The 20,033-nt window shown below is 42.8% G+C and overlaps 2 protein-coding genes across 7 annotated transcripts in view; both read right to left on the reverse strand.

Moving 5' to 3' along the window:
• Positions 1-14,734, reverse strand: part of PXK (PX domain containing serine/threonine kinase like) — a 33,056-nt gene extending 18,322 nt beyond the window's left edge. For 4 of the 6 annotated variants that reach the window (XM_072934701.1, XM_072934700.1, XM_030283416.4 and 1 more), the window contains exons 1-4: positions 14,490-14,733; positions 6,356-6,406; positions 5,644-5,691; positions 1,386-1,572 (exon numbers count right to left, since the gene is read on the reverse strand). In XM_072934701.1, coding sequence (XP_072790802.1) covers positions 1,386-1,572; positions 5,644-5,691; positions 6,356-6,406; positions 14,490-14,591 — 388 coding nt within the window. In that variant the 5' untranslated portion in view covers positions 14,592-14,733. Of the gene's footprint in view, positions 1-1,385; positions 1,573-5,643; positions 5,692-6,355; positions 6,407-14,489 lie in introns of all 6 variants that reach the window. The other 2 variants (XM_030283409.4, XM_012573397.5) reach the window with 1 other exon arrangement.
• A 2,089-nt stretch (positions 14,735-16,823) lies between these two features.
• Positions 16,824-19,933, reverse strand: RPP14 (ribonuclease P/MRP subunit p14; the record flags this gene model as incomplete). Its single annotated transcript, NM_001245212.1, is given in 6 exon segments — positions 16,824-17,454; positions 17,457-17,466; positions 18,097-18,175; positions 18,779-18,855; positions 19,621-19,705; positions 19,817-19,933. Coding segments are annotated over 6 exon segments (348 nt in total). The 5' UTR covers positions 19,888-19,933.
• Between the last annotated feature and the right edge of the window lie 100 nt (positions 19,934-20,033).

Consider the following 20,033-nt stretch of genomic DNA (forward strand, 5'->3'; position numbering starts at 1 on the left):
GCCAGCTATCATGGGACTTCATACATTTTGAGGGCCAAGGGGGAGGACACCCATCTGGTTAGTGAATTCTCCCACAGCTGGGAACACAACTGGTTTATTCATGAAGTGCCTTGAGGGGAAATCTCAATGAGAACTGGGGGGGAGAAAGGGAATCATGCCAAGGGAATCATGGCATAGAAACACAGCAAAAAGTAAGGAGGTGATGATCTCTCTGCATTGTATCTTTTTTCCTCAGAAATATGCTAGAAAAAAATGTGTAATAAATATAATCTCTCTGCTCCAGTATTTAGGAAATGACAAACTGATGGCATCTCTAAAGACCACAGGCAATGACCAGCTTCCCAGCAACTTGCAGGAAAAACAATCTTGATGAAAGTGCTCAAAATTAACACAGACATCACAACACCTCCTTGAGAATTTAAACTGCTTGCTCAGCATTAGCCAGACAAACTGCATCCTTAAAGAGTTACTAATAATTTACAACTCCTGCACAGCTTATCATACTGGGAAATGTTCTTTGCACTTTGAAGCTGAAGACACAAGAATGTTACGTAAAGGGAGGGAAAAAAGACAAGTGAAAAGGAAGCAGTGAGTTCCTGCTTCAGCAGGCTCTGCTTCTGAGAAAACAAGCTTTGCATTTTGCAAAGAGTTGGTTTGTCTATGAACCAAATTTGTGTAGTGGGTTTCATCACTAAGAGGAAGTTTTTTCAATCTGTAAGACAAATATTTATTGATATCCAATGGCTGAAGCTGTAGTAAGACAAATTTAAAGAATAAACAGTTAGTAATGAAGAAACTGACCACTGGGATATCATTTTAAGGAATGCAGTGACTTTCCAGTATCTGTGGGAAGAGAGTATCTGGCTTAGTTTAGCCTTGAAAAAGTAATCAACCCAGCTCAAACAACTAGTTCGAATTAGATTACACCCCGAAGCAAGGGTAGGAGCTGGACAAGATAACCACAATTCTTGAAAGATTCAGGGCTCAGAAAATGGGCTGTTTTAACAGAACACTAAGCTAACAAACTTTACTCCACCTTACACTCTGACAGAAAAATTATTTCCCAAGAGCAACTCTTTTCATTTATTATGAATTATGAAAAGTAGATAGCACTCTCACCAACCCCTCTCCTCCAAGTTCTGCTTATACAGATCTTGACCCTCTTCACTCCTCTGTGAAATAATTCAAATATTTATATTTCACAATCCCAGCAGGATCCATGCACAGAGCTGGAGAAGCATTATCACAAATAATCACATGCACAGCAGGACAATTTTGAAGATTGTTCCCCCCATGCTTCAGTGTAGATCCTGGCCAGCATTCACGGAAGATACAGAGCACATGCTGAAGTCAAAGTGAAGCACGGTTTTGTATTTTTGACTTACCAGTATAATTTACAGAATAGCTGTTTGGGTCCAAGAATTTCTTTACCAGTTCACAGTTAGACAGTATGTGATGGGCAGTAATCACATCCAGGTAGGCCTGGAGTCCCTTCTGTCTTTCAGCAATGAATTCCCGCTCCATATTTCCAATCAACTTTTTTGGAGGAAGAGGTAGACTTAGAGTTGAGATCTTAAAAAGAGAGGAAAAATTACTAACCTTGCTTGCAAAATGCCTCAAGGACATAAAACTAGCAACCCAGAAAGCAAAAGTTTCTCAGCAGCAAGCTGGATAACTCTTTGTACTGTGTATGTACAAGCTTTTCTATTTTTCCTAGCACTGCTATCAGAGTCAGATGACAGCTCACATCCCACTGTGAAGAGATTATTAAGTGGAACAACACTGAAAATACAAGGAGACAAATTTTTGCTAGTGAGTCATACATTTAAGATCACTACCCGAAACTTTCAGATACTTCATAGCGACAATTTTCAGCCAGATTCTTTCTATGATGTTCTTCTGCCACAGCACAAAAACAATTCACACCTTACTATTTTTCATCAAGTGCAGATTAGTAACTTTCATCTGCCTCTATGTATATATGTAATTTCAAATACAGTGCAGATTTCCATTTTATCTTCTGAATTTGTTCCTGTACATTTTTGTAAACATTTATACATTTTTCAACCCAAAAATAGCTGCAATCTACCAGGGGATGTATACTAATTGCATTATACTGACACAAGAGATCCAAAACTTAAGGGAAAAAATCACAGAAATCCTTCAAAATAGGACAATGAAAAAAATTCAAAGCCTTGTGTAAATCAGATCAAAAAGATCATCTTTAGTGTTTAGATTCAATTACATCATCTGAATTGCCAGAACACATTTTTCGTGTTGTTAACGCATCATTGTCCTGCAGATCAAAGCACCTGCCTTGGGTAAGCTGAATCCCCATGGGAATTATCTTTAAGAATTACATGTTGCAGCAATCAATTACACCAGATGCAATAACCTCATTTCTAAAGCAGAGTTCACCAGGGAGAAGACTGGGACTTCTGGTGTTTTAACAACTTTCATTTTAACTAGTGGAAAAAGTGGATTAGTTCAACAAACTGGGGCAGAAGGAGCATTCCCCTTCCTTTCTACTTCCTTCATTTGAACACAGGAGTTGTCCTCTGCTAACTTTAGCACTTCTCCTACTTCTCATTTTCTGACTTCAAATTATGGGCTGAAAAAGAACTATAATTATGTCTGAATTACAGAAACTATTAATAAAAACCAGAAAGAAAACCCAAAAGCAACCATGTATCACTTACAGACAGTAATTCACCAAATTAGTTTTAGCACCAGAGACAAACAGAACTCTCTTTCGGCAGACCACTAATTTCAATTAAAAACTGAGTGTCTAAACAAGAGCTGAGACCTTTTCTAGAATTACTCACTTAAAAAGCATGTCAAATCTTCATCACCTTTACCTTCTTGACCTGACAGCTAGCTACCATCAGAAACTGAGTCTAATTCACAAGTTTTCCAACCACTATCATTTGTTTTAAACTTATAAATCAGACTTCTACTATTTTTCAACAGAAAGTAACATTCAGGTCCAGGTTTTTGTAGCCATCTGCCAAAACACACAGCACAGCACAGCAAGAGCACTCCAGCAGAGAAGAACACCTCACTTAGGGCCTGACCTTGCAAAGACCTCACATGCTTTCAGACACCACTTCTCAGTGGCCCCAGCTCACCACTGGAGCCAGGATGGGCTTGCCAGGGAAGAACCTGGGAATCAACATTCTTATCTTCAAACCACAGCCTGCTCAGGAATGTCTGTTCAAAAGCTGCAATAAAATGCTTCACAAAAGCCAGATATCTTGCTGTGAATTCCAGTACTTCCAGTACCAGCACTTCACTTGACAAAACAGAAGAATGATCTCCACTGATCTCTGTCAAGCAAGTAAAGAGAAAAAATGCAGAACAGACTGGAAGAAGCTTTTCAGTCTGGTACAATTGAGAGCTCAAGGGAACCTGTCTTGAAACTTTCTGATACAAATCAGGGTCACATATATACACTTCATTTTTTCCCAAGGTATTTGGCATGACTGCATTCCTTTGCCTAGACAATATTTAAATTATCAATCCTTACTGTATGTAGTACTAGATTAAGAACAGAAAATTTGCATTCCAACTCAACTGCAACTGTGCTCAAACACATCCACATAAACAGAGAGGTCAAGTATGCCAGAAAAACTTGGAGAACTTGGGCTTTACACACAAAAGAAGCTCCAGCAATTCTTCCAGCAGATCTTTAGCTTTGAAGGAAAAAGATTAGGGTTTGGTATCTTCTTATTTGTTTGGAGTTTTGTTTGTTTACTCTAATTTCAATATACACAAGATGAGAGCTTAAAGAGTTTTAAAACATGTCACTGGACCTGAATATTGTGATGGAATATTGTTGCTTAGAGTTTTGGATAGAAACATCTGAGAAGTGTTTTACTGTCTTAACAGATGAGGAAAGTTCAGCTCCAGCATCACAAAGATTAATTTATAAAAAACTCTGAAACAGTGGGAGAAAAGAGCCACTGAAGGAGACCAACTGCTAAAGCACATGGCCTGCTAATTTAGCCACCCTCTTATATCCTCCCATTTAATTTAGAGGTACATTTTGATAATTCTTTTTAACGTTTTCCAGTCATCCAAGCAGCTGACATTTTATCCTGGATCTTAGTCTCTCCTGTTTCCAATTTCCCCTTTGTCCCACTCTGCAAAATTGCTCTCAGATAATTTCCTGGACCCTCCACTTTTATCATTCACTTGTATTTCAGATAAAAAGGCTTTTCCTTCCTAAACTCCATCATACATAACCTATTTACCTTCACTTTACAGATTTTCCACATAGGCCTAACGTTGCAGTACCTGTCATTTCTGGATTTTAAGTCTTAAAGGTCCATTGCCTTCTCTACTAAAGCTGCTTCATTTGAAAGGTAAATGAGAAGGCAACAAAGCCTTTTCATGCCTCAACACACTGTTCCCCCATGGTTAAGAGCAGCTTGTTATAGGTGGCTGCAAAGTGAACTCTTCCTTCTTTTTAAAACTTGCACACATTTTTTTTCTCTGTGATATCCATCAAAACTATGGTTAGACCACAATGACCCCAAGGTATTCTGATGACTAGTACCAACTCAACTCCTTGTGCTCCCATGGGTGTTTGTCTAATTTTAGATCTTGGATGTCTCTGGTGCAGGAGACACCTCTTTATTGGATTTATTCAGCACATCACACAGAAGGTTTCTAGGTCATGATAAAAGTTCCTACGTGCTGCTGCACATTTAACAGAGTAATTCCACAAGGTAACCATGCTGCATCTGTTGAATTATGACTGATTTGCCCCTATCCACCTGCAGCAGAGGAAGCAGTTACAGTAGGCTCTCAGAGCACACAAATCAACATCCTTACAGGGTTTTGCTCATCAAGGTTCATCAAGCAGATAGTTGATTTGATTTGGGGAGGAGGGGGGAAGTGGAAGCAGTATTAAGCTCTTGAATTCATGAAACACTTAACAAGGGAAAAATTTTAAAGTCACAAAAATCTATCCTCAAATCGTGCCATTCACTTTTTATCCTGTTTGCCCAGTATGGAAATCTCAAGTAACGAGTTTGTCTCCTGTAGATGTTAATCACTGCTGCTTCCCCCCATTCCCAAACACACTCACACTTCTGCTTTTTCCCACACAAACTAAAAAGAAATAATTGTCCTAAAAAGCAGAAGAAAACACACAGTAAGTCCAGTGTCTGACCAAGGAACACTCCTCAGTGACACAGAAAACCATCACATGAGAAGCAGCATCTGGTAGTGCTTTTAGGCGAATATAAATAATGAGACACATAGCACTTCAATGCTGAATTTATAAGGTTGGTATGTGCCTTGGCTTTCTCCAAATCAAAGGAGGAACAAATAAAAACACATAAAACCGGAACAAGTCACAGGACTGAAGGGAAAGATTCAGCATCTGCCAATTTCCTCCATTTCTATATAAATTGATCCTGCTGATACTAAAATTCAAATTTTACATGAAAAAACTTAAAGATGAAAAAGTACATATTCACGTTACATTTGAAGTCACAGTTTACAGCTCTTTACAGCTAGGCAAATTCTTTTTTCTTTCACCACAATATATAAAAATACCACAAGGCATAAATATCACAATTCTGAATATATTCTTCTAACAGCATTTTTTATTCATGTATGAAGAGTGAAAATTACCTGCAGGCTGTTATTCAACAAGTCAAAGTCACTATATCGCCTCACAATCTGTAAAATAAAATACAAAGTTCAGGAAACAAATTCCTTTTTTCATTAGCATTTTACTTCTCAAAATCCCATCAGAAAAAATTAATTCCCATTTATAATCATCTTCTTTTGCAATTTTTGTACAAATGCCTAACTGCTGGATTTATGTCACATTGCCAGAGAGCAAAAAAGAGTTTTTAATCACAGCTTGATCAGACAGAAAAATGCATTTCTAAAAATTATCTTAAAACAGTACTTGTGAGCAAAGTTGTCTGCAAACAAGGCAATTTTGCCATATTAGATGTGACAACTTTTCATACTCATCTTCATTACTACTTCTTGGTTTCATTGGTCTCATATAAGCAGAGCTGTGATTTTAGCACTGAGAAAGGCAAACTGGAATTTGAGATTTTAAATTTATGGTTGCACCAACACATAGTAGAAACACATGACAGGCATTTTTCCTGGAATATTCAGAATTGCAGCAGACAACATGCCTTCTGTAGCTGGCAGCAATACTGTTTTTCTCTTAGTTTTGACCAAAAGAATTCAAGCACTTCATGTTCTCAATTTCAAATCAACATTTCTCTTTCCAGCTCAAATTTTAAAAGGCAGCAATAGGCAATTTTCAAACTTTTCCTAAAAAAAGAATCCTGGTTACATGAACCACAACTTAAGAAATTACCTGCCAACTGTTTTCTGTTGAAACTCCTCTCTGGACACGGATTATGTACTCCTAATAAAAGGAAAAAAAAAATTAGAAATGAGAACTAATGAGCTGAAGAAATATAAGGCACTCCTTCAAATAAGACAACTAACATTCAAATGCAGAACATTCAGATCCAACACCTTGGGGAAGATCAGAGCTGGGTTTGCTCAGAGCCATCCCTAACAGTTGCTCTGCTCTGCTTTCCCAGCACAGAAGACAAGGAGAGTTCCAGGAGCTTGCACGCCTGTGGGGCACTCAAGTGGTTTCATTGAGTCACAGAAGACGACAACAAAAGCATCTCAGCACACATCTCTACCCACAACAGCTGAAGAAACCTCTCTCTTCCCACCTCCAATATCTAACAAGTACCCCCAGGAATTATTGCCACCACCATAACAAAGTAAAATGCCAGTAAATACCCACACCAAAAGTGTCTATTTTCAGAAAGTCAGCCTAACATGGCTCCTCCATATTCTTTCCTCTTACCCATTTGAAATCATAATTATGGTATCTTCCTGCAAAACAAGAAGCCCAAATCCTCATAACTAGTAACATAAATACACAGAGCCGATAACATTTAACCAGAGTAATTATCTTTGGAAATTATGTGACAGAAATCAATTAATGGGACACCTGGAAACCCATATTCATCTCTAATGTGGGTTTCCTTGTTTTGTGACCATTACTGCATTTTGGGAAGAGGCTACTTCACACACAGACAAAAAATTACAGCAACTGCTTATTCATCAAGTCGCAAAGGAACATTGGCTGTTTCCTGAAAAAACACACCAGTGATGATTCACCATGTGCAGTCATTCATCTTTTCTAGGATTTTGGAAGAAGCTGAGTTATTGCTCAATCTCTAGTAGCACTTGCTCTTTATCCAGTGATTGTCATTTTCTATTGAGCCCCAAGAAAATGCTTCAAGACAGGCAGAACACAAATTCATTAAACAACCATCAAAGGATCTTACTGCACACAACCACACTGGTCAACACGGCTCTTCTGAAGAGCCTCGTGATACACAACTTGGGACACAGAGCTCATTCTCACAGCAAGATTATACTTTTAAAAAACCTTATTTGGGCCACAACTATTTTTCCCCACACGTACTTGAGCATTTTCCCATCCCATCCATATCTGCTTTTGTCACCTAATGCATTAATCAAGTTCCTTTTTTATATTACAGGGTTTGCAACTGGAAAGGGAAGACCAAACACTCTCCAGGTGAGGCCATTAGTTGTGTCTGTAAGGAAGAGCTAAGTCCCCACCACACGTTCTCCATCAGCACTGACCATAATGAATTATTGTCCAACTCAGCACTACCCTGTCAATACAACTAATGAAAAAGCCTAAATGATCTTCTGAGTTGGTGGAGGGGCTTTTTCCCCAAAGCTGGTAATAAGACTGAAAGTCAAAGAACAGTAATAGTAGAAAAGCCAGGATAAGAAACACAACCCCATTCTCAGTATCTGCCATGGCTACACATAATCAGCAGACCACAGAATGCTGAGTTCCAGTGAGAAGTTGATACTTCCTATTGCCTCTGAGTGGCAACAAGATTGTCGTGGGATTATAATTAGCACACTGATATATGCTTCCCATAGGACCAGAGAAGAGCTTTCAACTCTTCAAGTCTAATTGTATAAATGCCTTTATTACTCTGCCAACTTCTGTTTTAGTTAGGAAAAAAAAACTGAATTACAACAGTCTTCTTCTGAGACAACCTGATAGTGGGACTGCCCATAGGAAATAAATGAAAGCATAAGGAAAACAGAGGCACACTCAGGATCATCTCTGTTTAGCAGCATCATCAAACATAGGAAAACAGGGTGTAAATGCCTTCAGAAAAAGCTAGTAATTACCAGAGTTCACTTTTGCAAACAATTTTAAGCATCAGCAACCAGGCTCAGGGAGGTCTATGTTAGCTACACTCCTGTACAAATTCCCATGGCATCTTTCACTCCTACATGAATAGCTCAGAATTTTTCCTATGACTCAGTTTACCAAATAACTTCAAAGGAGCCCTAACAGCTGCTGGTTGGGAAAGAAAGGTCTCAGCTTGCAGCAGAGAGACAACCTCCCCCTATGCTTTGCCCACGAGCAGCAAGGTCACTGTCAGCAGGAGCCTCCAACAGAACAAGCCACAAAACCATTCCCAAAACAACCTCCCTGGCTCCCTCCACACAGGTAAGGTTTGTACATCCGCTGCTCTTCCTACCCGTACTGCAAAACCACTTCATGACACAACCTTGATATTCCTGCAGCAGCTCAAAATACATTTTTAAAGATGCCAAGCAAAGCAGTTTTACCTATGGGATCGTTTCCTGGCTGCTCCAAATAGTCAAAAAAAGCTGAAATAGGTGCTGGGAGGAGGAGGTTGGGAGCAGGGAAATATGTATGACCCCAGCTGCACAGTCATTTCCTAAAATGTTCTTCCTAGTACTACAGAGTTCTGGATAGAGCTTCTGAAAAGGAGTATTTTCCAAATAACCACATGGATCAGTGACAACCACACTGTTGATAACAGCTTCACACTCACTGCGTGGGATTAATGTTATCCTGAATTCACCCATTTTCAGGCAGAGCCAAGATCTAGGTGGTTTCATCTCTTGGGGTTTTTTTCTCCCCAAAATTCACCAAGATTAGTCCCTGGTGCTCCAGCAATTATTAAAACATTATCATCAGCAACCCAGAGCTGCTCAGCAAAATTTTGTTAACATTCCTGGGGGGAAATTGCACAGCAAAGCACTCCAAATGTTTAACAATTGCTCTTTATCATCATTCCTAGTTTTTGAAACAGGAAGCAAACCGGAAAGAAGCTTTTGCAGAGACAAAACAGGGGGAAAAAAAAGTGGTGAGTTAAGAGATTCTTATAATGAAATATCTCAACAATATTGGGTAACACATTCTGTTTCCCCAAGCAAATAGTCTCTAAATTTCCAGCTCAGGATAGTCAGTCTCTTTTTCCACAGATTTCTGCTTTACATCTGTTTAATCCAACAGGATTGAAAAGCCAGCCCTTATAAAGATCCAGGTCACCTTCAGGTCACATCAACTAAAAGTTTGAAAGGGCTTTATTTTATAAGCATTAAAGAGAGGAAAGCCTAATTAAGCATGAATACAATCCCTGCTTAAGTAGGCTGGATTGGAACAATTTCTAGTAAGAAGCTCTTTTAAATGTTTATTTAGAAAATCTCCCATGTGAAAAGTAGCAACAACATCAGGAGAGCTGCTCAGCCTCAGAGGCCTCTCTGGTACAGGGCACAGTATTTATTTGCTATTGCACAGCCTGCCATCAAGCCCATCTGAGGTAGAAGCAGCTGCAGTGGTTGGTGTTTCCCCACTTTCTAAACAATGCAGGTGTGTGTCTGTGCTGCACCATTCACACACTCTATCCCTTCTGTAGTAATGAGCCAGCCATTGACCAAGTGAAAGTTATGAAGTAGGACAACTGCAGGGAAAAAATAGGACACACATTTACATGTAATGAAACTCAGTGAACACAAAAAGCATTGGAGAGAGATGCGAAATTACAGATTTTCAGTGCTCTGCATCACCATGACCTTCACCAGAAAGTCAAATTACTCACAATTTTTGAGGAAATACTCAGTAGCCAACAAAAATATTCTAATTAGGGTTTACTAAAGTACAATATGGAAACTGATATTTTGACTACAATCTTCACAGGACCTACAAATGCAATACTAATTTAGTAAGATCACCAGTGGAAACCATAAGTTTGGAATATTTTAAATTGTCAGACGAAAGAACCATCTTTTGTGAGCTCAGGCTGGAGGAGAGGTGGGAGATAACCAAGTTTACTGACTAAATCCAGGGGAGGAACTGCATTTCTGAAACAAGTGAACTACGACAGTTCCTTGTGTAAACCCATGTCTAAAAGTAACTACATATTTGTTTTTGTCCAAAGTGAATGCAGCCTTGAGAAGACTGAATTCCTTGTAAAGCAGATGTGCAAAATCTTTTACAAGCTTTTAAACTCAACTCTACAATCCTAGAAATATGTGTCTCCATTTTTCTATTTGGAACAATATAGGAAAAATATAAATGCTTTTTCAACATTTTTCTAATCTAACAGCCATGAGTGTCAACATTCATCATTGCTTAAGGAAAACTAAAAACTCTGAAAGATTGTTAGGAGAGGGATTTATTTCAGCTGTTCATTTCCAAATGCCTTTAAGACAACAATGTACTGTATCAAAGCTGGCTGTTTCACTACTTCAATTTCAAAATATGAAACACATGAAAAAGGAAAATTACTTCAGAAAAGAATTGAGAAATGTTAAGAACATGTATAACTCACCGGTAGTTTTACTGCTGAACAGACTTGCAGGTACAGTTCTTAATAAGGAAAATGTCAAGATTTTCATGGAAGAAAATAGCATCCTATTTTAAGGCTCTAAAAAGAAACCACTATTAAATTGTGAACACAGAGATGAAATATTGCAATATGAGGCAAGTTTAATAGCCAAAATTTATCAAAGCTTTAGTGCTGAAATTGCCTCTGTTGTCAGAACACAACATTTGGCATCAAGATGAGATACTTGCAAATGGCTTAGTATATTGGATGTAATCCTGCTCCTATTGAAATCAAGGAATGCAATAGCAACAAAACTTCATTTTCTACAAAAAGGCTGGTACACAGACCTACAAAGGGACTGACTCATGGCTATGGAAAGGTGCCCAACACACCCCTGGAAGTTCAGGCAGTGCTAGAGGCTGAAGCATAAAGAAGGAGAGAAAATGAAGCTGACTGGGCTTGCTCTCGCAATTTCAAATCTATTAGGTGAGATGCCATTGGAATGCACCTGCAATATGAATTTTTTTGGCTTTCAAAATGAAAAGGACTCCATAAACACCACGCTATAGAATTAATTGTATTTAATTGCAAATTCCAACAAAAACCAGACTGCTTGTAACACACTTAACCAGGGAAACAACTTTTGCAAACATAGAAAGGCATCATTTTGTTCTTCCAATTATGACTGGAAATAAATACACAGAAATAAAACCTCAGTGAACAATTTCTTTGTTGCAATGCAAAAACATTGAGGTTATGTTTCAGCTCAGATGTCCTAAGTCCAGTAAGAACTTCTGAGCTCTTCTGACTTGAACGAAGTATTCTGAGCCTGTGAGCCTATGAGATAATTTGGCAGTTGGCTCCCTAACAATCTAAAAACCCATTTATGGGGGGTTGACATACTCTTACTAAGCAAAAAGTGCAAATCCTCAAATGTCCATTTTCAATAGTAGCTTAATCCCTTCTTAGGTTTCTGGAGAATTCAAGTGAGAACATAGTAATCTCAGGTTTTGTTTTCAGTTTTGTTTTTTTCAGTTTCACCTTCAGCCTCAGGAAACAGAAACTCAGCCTGTGCCAAGTACAGCCCTTGAGTCAATGCTATGGAGTTTACACTTACCCAGTCTGTTGTACTAAATTTAAATTAACAGAAACTGCTTAGAACAATACACAAGCAAACTATTCACTAGACACAAGCTTTGGTCTTCTGTGTGATACTTCACCATGTCTACAGAGCTTTTCCTGAAATTCTTCACCTTTTCCTTAGCTGTTTTTTCAGAAGACTGGCTATTTTCAGCACCAACAGAAGGTTTATATAACTACTAGTTCAGTTGCCATGTTATGTTGCACCTAAACTCGGCCTAAGCCATCTTCATATGAGTTCTTTTAAAAGCTATGATCTACAGGAAAAAAGTACAAACCCAAGTTTAAAACAACACTTGCAACACTAAACGACATTATAAAATCTTAATATATAGTGCTGACAAAAGAATTTTAAAAAATCATGGCTGCCTTTGCTTTAGAACAGGCCTAGCTCTCCAAACATTACTTTGGGATAAAGGATTTTATAGATCTACATCTTTTGAAGATACCACTTTCAGGTGGAATGAGGAACAAAACTAAAAAGCATTCAGTTAATGACAATCTATTTTCTTCTGACTATAATTTAACAAAGTAAAATACACTTTTCAGGCCCCACAAAAACACTTCAACCCTTATTTCTTAGAAGTGCTTCATTCACACACCTCTTCAGAGACAAGGATTTGTTTCTGTGGCTTATTTTGAATCAGGAAAGTTCAAATCAGGGACAGCATCACCCACCAATAAACAAGCTATTCAGACACCAGGGACATAAAATGAAGTATCTGAAATGACAGAATAGTCCACTTACATCAAATAAGAAACCAAGTCTCTATTAATGGCTTCCTGTATTTTGTTATCCCACACTGGCTCTGTATAAACCATCTGTGCTGAACACACTTCAAGCCATCTTTCAGCTATCAACAGGGCTTCTGCAGCAAAACAAACAATTACTAATAGATGTATCTTAGAGACAGATTTTAAATCAAAAGGCACGGTGCTCCAGCATTCTGTTATTAAAAAAAGATCAGAAGCAAACAGAGGAGAATTTTCCAGCACACCCATTAGTAACAGAATACAGAGATGAAAGACGGGGCTATCGCACTCCCTCAGACAGGATGACACAAGAAGAGTCTGGATTGCAAAAGTTCTTCCAACTGATCATTCTAAAAGAATTTTGTGACTTTTTCTTCTCTAACCAGAATCATGCGAACCAAAGGAAAAAACACAAAGCGCTATTGTCATTTGCACTAACAAAAAAGCATAATAAGGAACAAGCTACTAACGAAACATAATCTGGTCTGCTAGGGAGTATTAGGAGTTACACAACTTCTCACAGGACTTGGCACACCCACCCTTCAGCTATTGAAACAGGTAAAAAGCACCACACTTGCCAGGAAATAAACGTTTTTAGTCTTAATTATAAGAGGAGTTGCACCAATTGAGAGCCACAGCCTCCTAGATTCACAAGACCTCCTAGACAATTTCTCATCGGTAACTTCTGTTCAGAGAAAGACTGGAACATCAATAAATGCGAGTTCCTCAGACAAAAAATAAACCATTTCTTAGGTGTGAATTATTTCTACAAAGAGTATTTAATAAGACAGTCCGTAAATTAGTGTATACCCCATGGTGAACCTGCAGTTATTGTCGTTCAGGTTAGAGGTATGCAAGGAACCAGGAAGCAACCCACAATGCAGGAATCAGAGCTGTGTAAGGGACATAAGGAAACACTCTCTCCATTTAAAGCAACCTTCCCACTGGAGAACCTGCTGCTGAAAGTACCTCTGGCCTCTTCTCCAGCATCCCTGCTCTCAGTTAGAGCAGGAATCAGAAATGACAGCCTGATTCACACTACTGCTTGGTCATACTATAATGAAACCCAGTTTTGGAAGTGGAAAATAACTGCAAAGAGGACATTACAGAATTTGAATTGCTACTGCATGCTCAAAGACAGTTCTTATGGAAGCACAGTGCATGTGTCCTAGGCATCCCAAAAGAATTAATGTGTGACACCCAAGTGACGGCAGGGCTTGTTCTGCTGAGTGCCCCCGCTCCGCACAGCTCAGGAATGGGGCTGGGGCTGCGGGGTCTCTGCGCTGCACAGCCTCCGCTCGGCCACACGGCAGGACCCGGAGGCAAACGCAGCCCGTTCACGTGTAACTTCATCACAGCCACCGAAACGCGGCAGCCAGAGCCCATCTCTGCTCCAAAGGCTGCAGCACCCCGAGGAAAGCAGGAATGGCAGGAACCCGCAGGGCCTGGTCCGGAGGGACGCGAGGCAGCGCGAACCCCGCAGAGCCGTCCCCGCAGAGCCCGGCGGTCCCTCCGGGGGTGCTGCCGGCTGCTCCCGGGAACCCCGCGGACACAGAGCGGGGAAGGAGCCGAGCCAGCAGCGGCAGCCCGCACCCCACCGAGGGGCTCCGGGGCGCTGCGACCCGCGCTGCGAGGTCGCGGCCCCGCTGCCTCCCGCACCGCTTCCCCTCGCCCCCAGCCCACCCCGCAGCGCCCGCCGCACCCCCCGCCGCCCGCACCCCCGGCCCCGCTGCCGCGGGCTCGCCTCCGGCCCCCGCCCAGCCCCGCTCCCGCCCTGCCCCGGCCGGCCCCGCCAACCCCGAGCACCCCCCGGCGCCCCCGGTACCGGCTTCGTCCATTCCCTCCCCCGCCCCGGCCGCTCCCGCCTGCCCCCGCGGCCCGGCCTGCCCCGCTCACCGTGTGCGAGTGCAGGCTCTGGCTCGCCTCGATCTGCGCTGTCAGCGGCACCGTATCGTCCAGCAGCACCTTGCCGGCCGGCGGCTTCTCCATGAAGGCCATAGCTGAGATGGGAGCGGAGAACCGGCGCCGCCAACCCGCTTCCCGGGGCAGCTCCCGGCGCGGCCGCCGCTGTCAACACGGCAGCGCCGCCGCCGCCGCGGGGCCTCAGCGCCGCCGCCCGCCGCTGCCGCCGCCCGCCGCCAGGCGGCGCCACGGCCGCCGCTCCGCGCGGGTCCCGCCCCGGGAGCGCGGGACAGAGAGGGACGGGGACACGGCGGGATGGGGACACGGCCAGGATGGTGGACACGAGGAGGTTCGTCTCCGCGGGCAATAACGGGAAAAGGGACTGGAGGGAGGCCATGAGTGCAGGCAAGTCGCCTCTCTGCCCAAGCTTTCCACGCCTGGTGCCCCCGGTAACACCGACAGCGGCAATAGCAGCTGCAGCCCCGGGGAATCAGCCCGGAGACACTGCTGGTCCTCCCAGAGAGACCAGGAAAATTGTGAGGGCTGATGCACTTGCTGCTCTTTACCTTTCAGGGTGTTTCAGAATATCCTGTATATTTTACTAAATGTCTAGAATTTAGGGTTTGGAGTCAATATTTTGTGGGGTTTTGGTTTCTGGTTTGGTTGTTTTTCAAAACACAGATTTAAAGTTGTTAACAATTGAATTCCTCAGCATGACTTTGATTGCAGCAGCATAAGAAACTTTCTATTTGAATACTACTTAGTGCTTGAGAACCTACAAGTTGGACACCTGTCTGCATTTCCTCTTTTTACACCATACACAGGAATTACTCTCACTTAAGATGTTGTCAGACTGCAGAGCTGGAGTTTGTCATACACCTGGAGCAGATGTCACGAACAGCTTCATCTCTCTGTCTTGCAGCTCCACCATGAGAGGAAAATTAGCTGTGTTGCTGTGGTTCAGCAGCCAGGCTGGAACAGCAACCCCAGCTCCCCAAACTACTACTCCTGCAGTGACCCAGGAGGTCAGGCACAGATCTGATTCATTTTAATAGACAACTTCCCACCTGGAGAGGGAGGTGAACAAGGAGCAGGGTAAGGAGGGGGCCTGCTTCTATGAAGTGCTTTGTCCAGCAAAAGCGAGTGACAGGCAGTGACCTGAGGCAGAAAGGAAGGAAACAGAAAGTGAAACAGCTCCCACAGACAAGAGATAAGGAAACCTCTTCCTAATTACTGCTTCCAGGTTGCAACCAAGCCAACCTCCAAGCTTTAGAAAGAGAAGGCATGGAGTCAAACACCTGAAACATTACACCTCCCTCTGCTCCAGTGTGACTAATACCTGGCTTAGAGTGCAGCACTCTGGCTGTGCAGCTGTTTTACCAGTAGCTTTCATCACAGGTTGAGGAAAAACTCTCTTTTCTTAGCAGAAAATTTCTGAGGTTATTTGCAGTCAAGGAAATTTCAAATGCATTTCTGCTGCAGAGAAGACAGGGGGATAACAGACGCTTTGCCAGAAAGTTGTATGAGCCACCAACTGAACACCTTACCCCTGATGGCCTCAATCTTTCCTAAAAAAAGTTTTTTAGTGTATAACAACCTTATGCCAGTACTAAAATAATTTAACCCAGATGATTTACTAATGAATTTGCCAGAAGTCTACTCTACCAAGTGTAGACTTTCAGTGGACAAAGGGAAATCTATGTTCACACACTCAAAGACAGGGAAGCCAAACAGTTAGTACTCAAATCATCTGCCCTTGCTTGTCTTGCCCTCAGAAGAACAAATACAGTAAGTACATGTTGTGACAATATATTTTTTGTGATAATTTTTTTTCCTTCACTCTCTTTCTGGGAGGCAGGTTTCAGAAGAAACACCAGTTGGAGCTGCCATGCAGATTACAACACATCTTGCAGTACATGTGTGTCAGCACCTCCACTTCTGTTCCGCTTTTGAACACAGCACAGTCCCCTCCCCTGGTGCTTGTTGGCAGTACAGCTGCTTTGTACAGAAGGAACAAGTTTTAACTGAACTTTGCTGGTGTGGATTGCAACTTTACCAGAAAGAACAGCCGCAGTGTGAGTCCCACCAGTCCAAACTTCCCACTGTGACGGCACAAAGGCTTGTCTGAATGTGCCACTTTGTCCCAGCAAGTGCCTAGTTCACCTTGGCAGAGAAACCCATCACAGTGAAAAAAGGAAAAGCTCTGATTTTAATGCAGCTCTAGTAAGGTCAAGTTTGTCAACTTTCAGACATTGTGAAAAGCTTTTGTTAGGAATTTACTGGTTTAAGTGATGTCACATAAAAAGAGACTCAAAATCAAGTGTACATTGGCCTTTATGCTGAAGTTGCACATGAGGAATAGATCTAACTCTCTGGCACCATGACTTTCACCATCCCTTCCATAACAGTTTTCCCACTTTCTCTGACCTGACACGATACAGAAATGTGTGCAACAGAACCCTTCAGTCGTTTCACTTCTGCTGCAGCTGTGACTTCTTCACCAACATACAAAGGAGCTGGAAAACGAATCTCCTGGGAAAGAAATATACATCCTTGACCAGGCATTTTGGTACCCAGAACTGCAGAAATAAGTCCATTGATCAGAACTCCATGTACAACAGTTCTCCCAAACCTAGACTTCTGTGCAAACTCTTCATTTAAATGCAAAGGATTTGTGTCACCTGTTAAATAAGAAAAGGTAACTACATCATTCTGTGTAAAAGCCTTACTAAGTTCAGCTTTGTCTCCAACTTTTACATGTAAGTTCTGAAATACGGGATGTCCAAGCAGTGAGTTGATAAATGTTGGCTTTGTCAGGGCTCTTTGTTGGAAAATCCCTCCAGAAATTCCACGCCTGAAGGGCCACAACATTTCCAGGAACTTCTCCTGCATGCAGCTGAACCAACAACTGCATTCAGTCCAAGGCTAATTCTCTACTGTTGCCAGATAACGCAAGTAGAAACGGAGATGTCTAGTTTGGGGAAAGAAAAAACAAACAAGAACTGAACAACTAAAGCCTTAAAAAAATCACTATCAAATACGCTCAAAATTGAAGATATTTCAATTTTCCTTTCACATGATAGATTAAAAACTAAGAGCTATGCCTGAGCACACTTTTGTCTAGCCATGGCTTCAGAAACAAAGAATTCTCAGAACTCATTTTATTAAGCAGCATCCTCTGGAAAAAAATAAGCTCTGGAAGTGCATGTTCATACATGCATTGTTAAACAAGGTCAATTAACAGTAACCATTAGAAAGGCAGAAAGTAGAGTAGGGAAAATAAAACCTGAACCAAGACGTGGGTCATGAACACTTGCCGGAAATTATTTTCTTGCAAAAGTATAGATGACATCTGGCCTTGTCACTGGAGTGAAACCATTAAGTTATGAGACAGCCACTACTGTCACATTGTACAAGACTGATTTTAAGATGAGAACTGCTCAAACATGGGCCCACACAACTGCACTGAAAGGCACTTCTTTCCCAAACCAAGGCATTTTTGCATCTAGGCCATCCTTCTATGAAAAGGCAGTAGGCCTAGGCAGAGCTTAGAGCCAGAGCTGACATTTGGGGGAAGGCAGCCAGCCCCACAGGGCTTTACCTGCAGCACCCGGAAGGCACACCTCCTGTTCTGGTAGAAGCCCAGCAAGGTTAGAGCACTCCACAGCTTGACAAGGCCACTAAATAAAAAGAAAACAAAATATATTAATAAAATCTGGGGGTTTTCTGTTTTACTGCAGCACAGACATCTCAAACAGAAAGTATGTTATGCAAAGAGTAACAAGCCCTTTACCGTGTAACAGCAGGTAATTTCACTGAAGAGTTCTTGTAGCAAAACTGCATCTTGAAGGATTATTGCAGTCTCTTGTCTTTAACACAGACATATGTACTGCAACCTCACTGCAAGTGTACTGCAAGTTCACTTTACCAGAACCATTCTTGTTCTCAGGGTGCATTTAAGCTCATTCTGCACCTAAATCACCTGCAGTTGTCATCACCATTTAGAGTAACTGTTCTCATCTTTACTATAGAAAGAGATTTAAAGTCACTACCTCAGTAATGCTTACTTCCTGACTTAAAACCATTAAAATCATTCTGGTTTAAAGCAGGAATAATGTACTAATGCACGAAGTCACCAAGACTCAGTAATTATTTTCTGCATGCAGAATGCAAATATCTGCAAGTTAGGTTTAATTCTTCACAAGCCATTCTTAGTTTAAGAGTTCTATTTTCTTACGAAAAATACTTTCATGGCATGGAAGCACATACTGACGGCACCTTACCTGCTAATTACTCTTAATATGGCAGACAGAGATTTTTCCTCATACATTAGGACATCAACAGGCAAAGCTGCTCCAACCTATGAAAGAAAAAGATATTCAGTATCACTCCATGTTCTTATCGTGGTTTATATGCAATTGATTTCACCCCCAGCATGTTACATCATTAAAGGTGTTATAGTTATGCTCAAATCTCACAAAAGTGTTTCAGTTACACCACCACTGCATTTCAAACAGCATCCTTCCTCTCAGAGTTCTTTAGAAACCACTTTTATTTCCACCTTACAACCAGAGAAACACAGACCAAGAGGTGATGTGACCTGCTTAAAATGAACCAGCAAGAAAGTAAACTGAGGAAAAACAGTGCTGTGGACTCTCCCATCCAAAAAGCTGCTCCCTTCCCACAGTTCTGTTTTTAAAGCCTCTCTACAGCAAAAGCATCAACACCACAAATTCTAGAAGCAAGTATCAAAGAACGGTTTGAGCTGGAAAGCACCTCAGAGGTGCTTTCACTCAGCACAGAGCTCACCCCGCTCCAGCTCCCTGCCATGGTCGGGCCAGGCTGCTCCGAGTCCGGTCCAACCCGACCCTGAGCACTGCCAGGGACGCCTGGAGCCGCCTGACCGCGGGCACCGAACCGAACCGCACCGCACAGCCCACCAGGAGCGAGCCGGGACGGGGGCGGGTACCGGGTACCGGAGGGTCAAACCCGGCCCATGCACCCGCCCCGCCCGGACACCGCTCCGCAGCCACACCGCCTTCCAGGGGACAACAGAGGACAGAGCCAGCCCCGGCCCGGCCCGGAGCCGCCCGCCGAGCACAGCCCCGGTCCCGGTCGGTCCCACCTCTCCGTGCAGCTCCCTCAGCGCGGTCACCACGAGCTGCTTGAACTGCGCGGCGTTCGGCCGGGCCCCGCCGTCGGGCAGCTCCCTGCGGGACGGAGAGCACAGGGTCAGGAGGAGTGAGGAAGGGTCTGGGGGGGCTCGGGGGTCCCGGTTCGGGGGTCCCGGTTGGGGGTCCCGGTTCGGGGGTGCCGCTCACAGGCGCACGCGCAGATAGTGATGCTCGGCCGCGCGCCGCAGCACGCGCCGCTCGAACGCGGCCGCCGCCATTCCCCGCCCCGCCGGGCCGCGCGCGCCGCCCGCCCGCCCCGTCTACGGCGGCCGCGCGGGGTCAGTATCGCCATGGCAACCGCGCGGCGCCCGGAACCGGAGCCGGGCCCGCTGCACCGAGCCCCGGTCCCGAACGCGCCGTGCAC

This window comes from Taeniopygia guttata, chromosome 12 (genome assembly GCF_048771995.1).
Source record: "Taeniopygia guttata chromosome 12, bTaeGut7.mat, whole genome shotgun sequence".
In the NCBI taxonomy this organism is placed as follows: Eukaryota; Metazoa; Chordata; class Aves; order Passeriformes; family Estrildidae; genus Taeniopygia; species Taeniopygia guttata.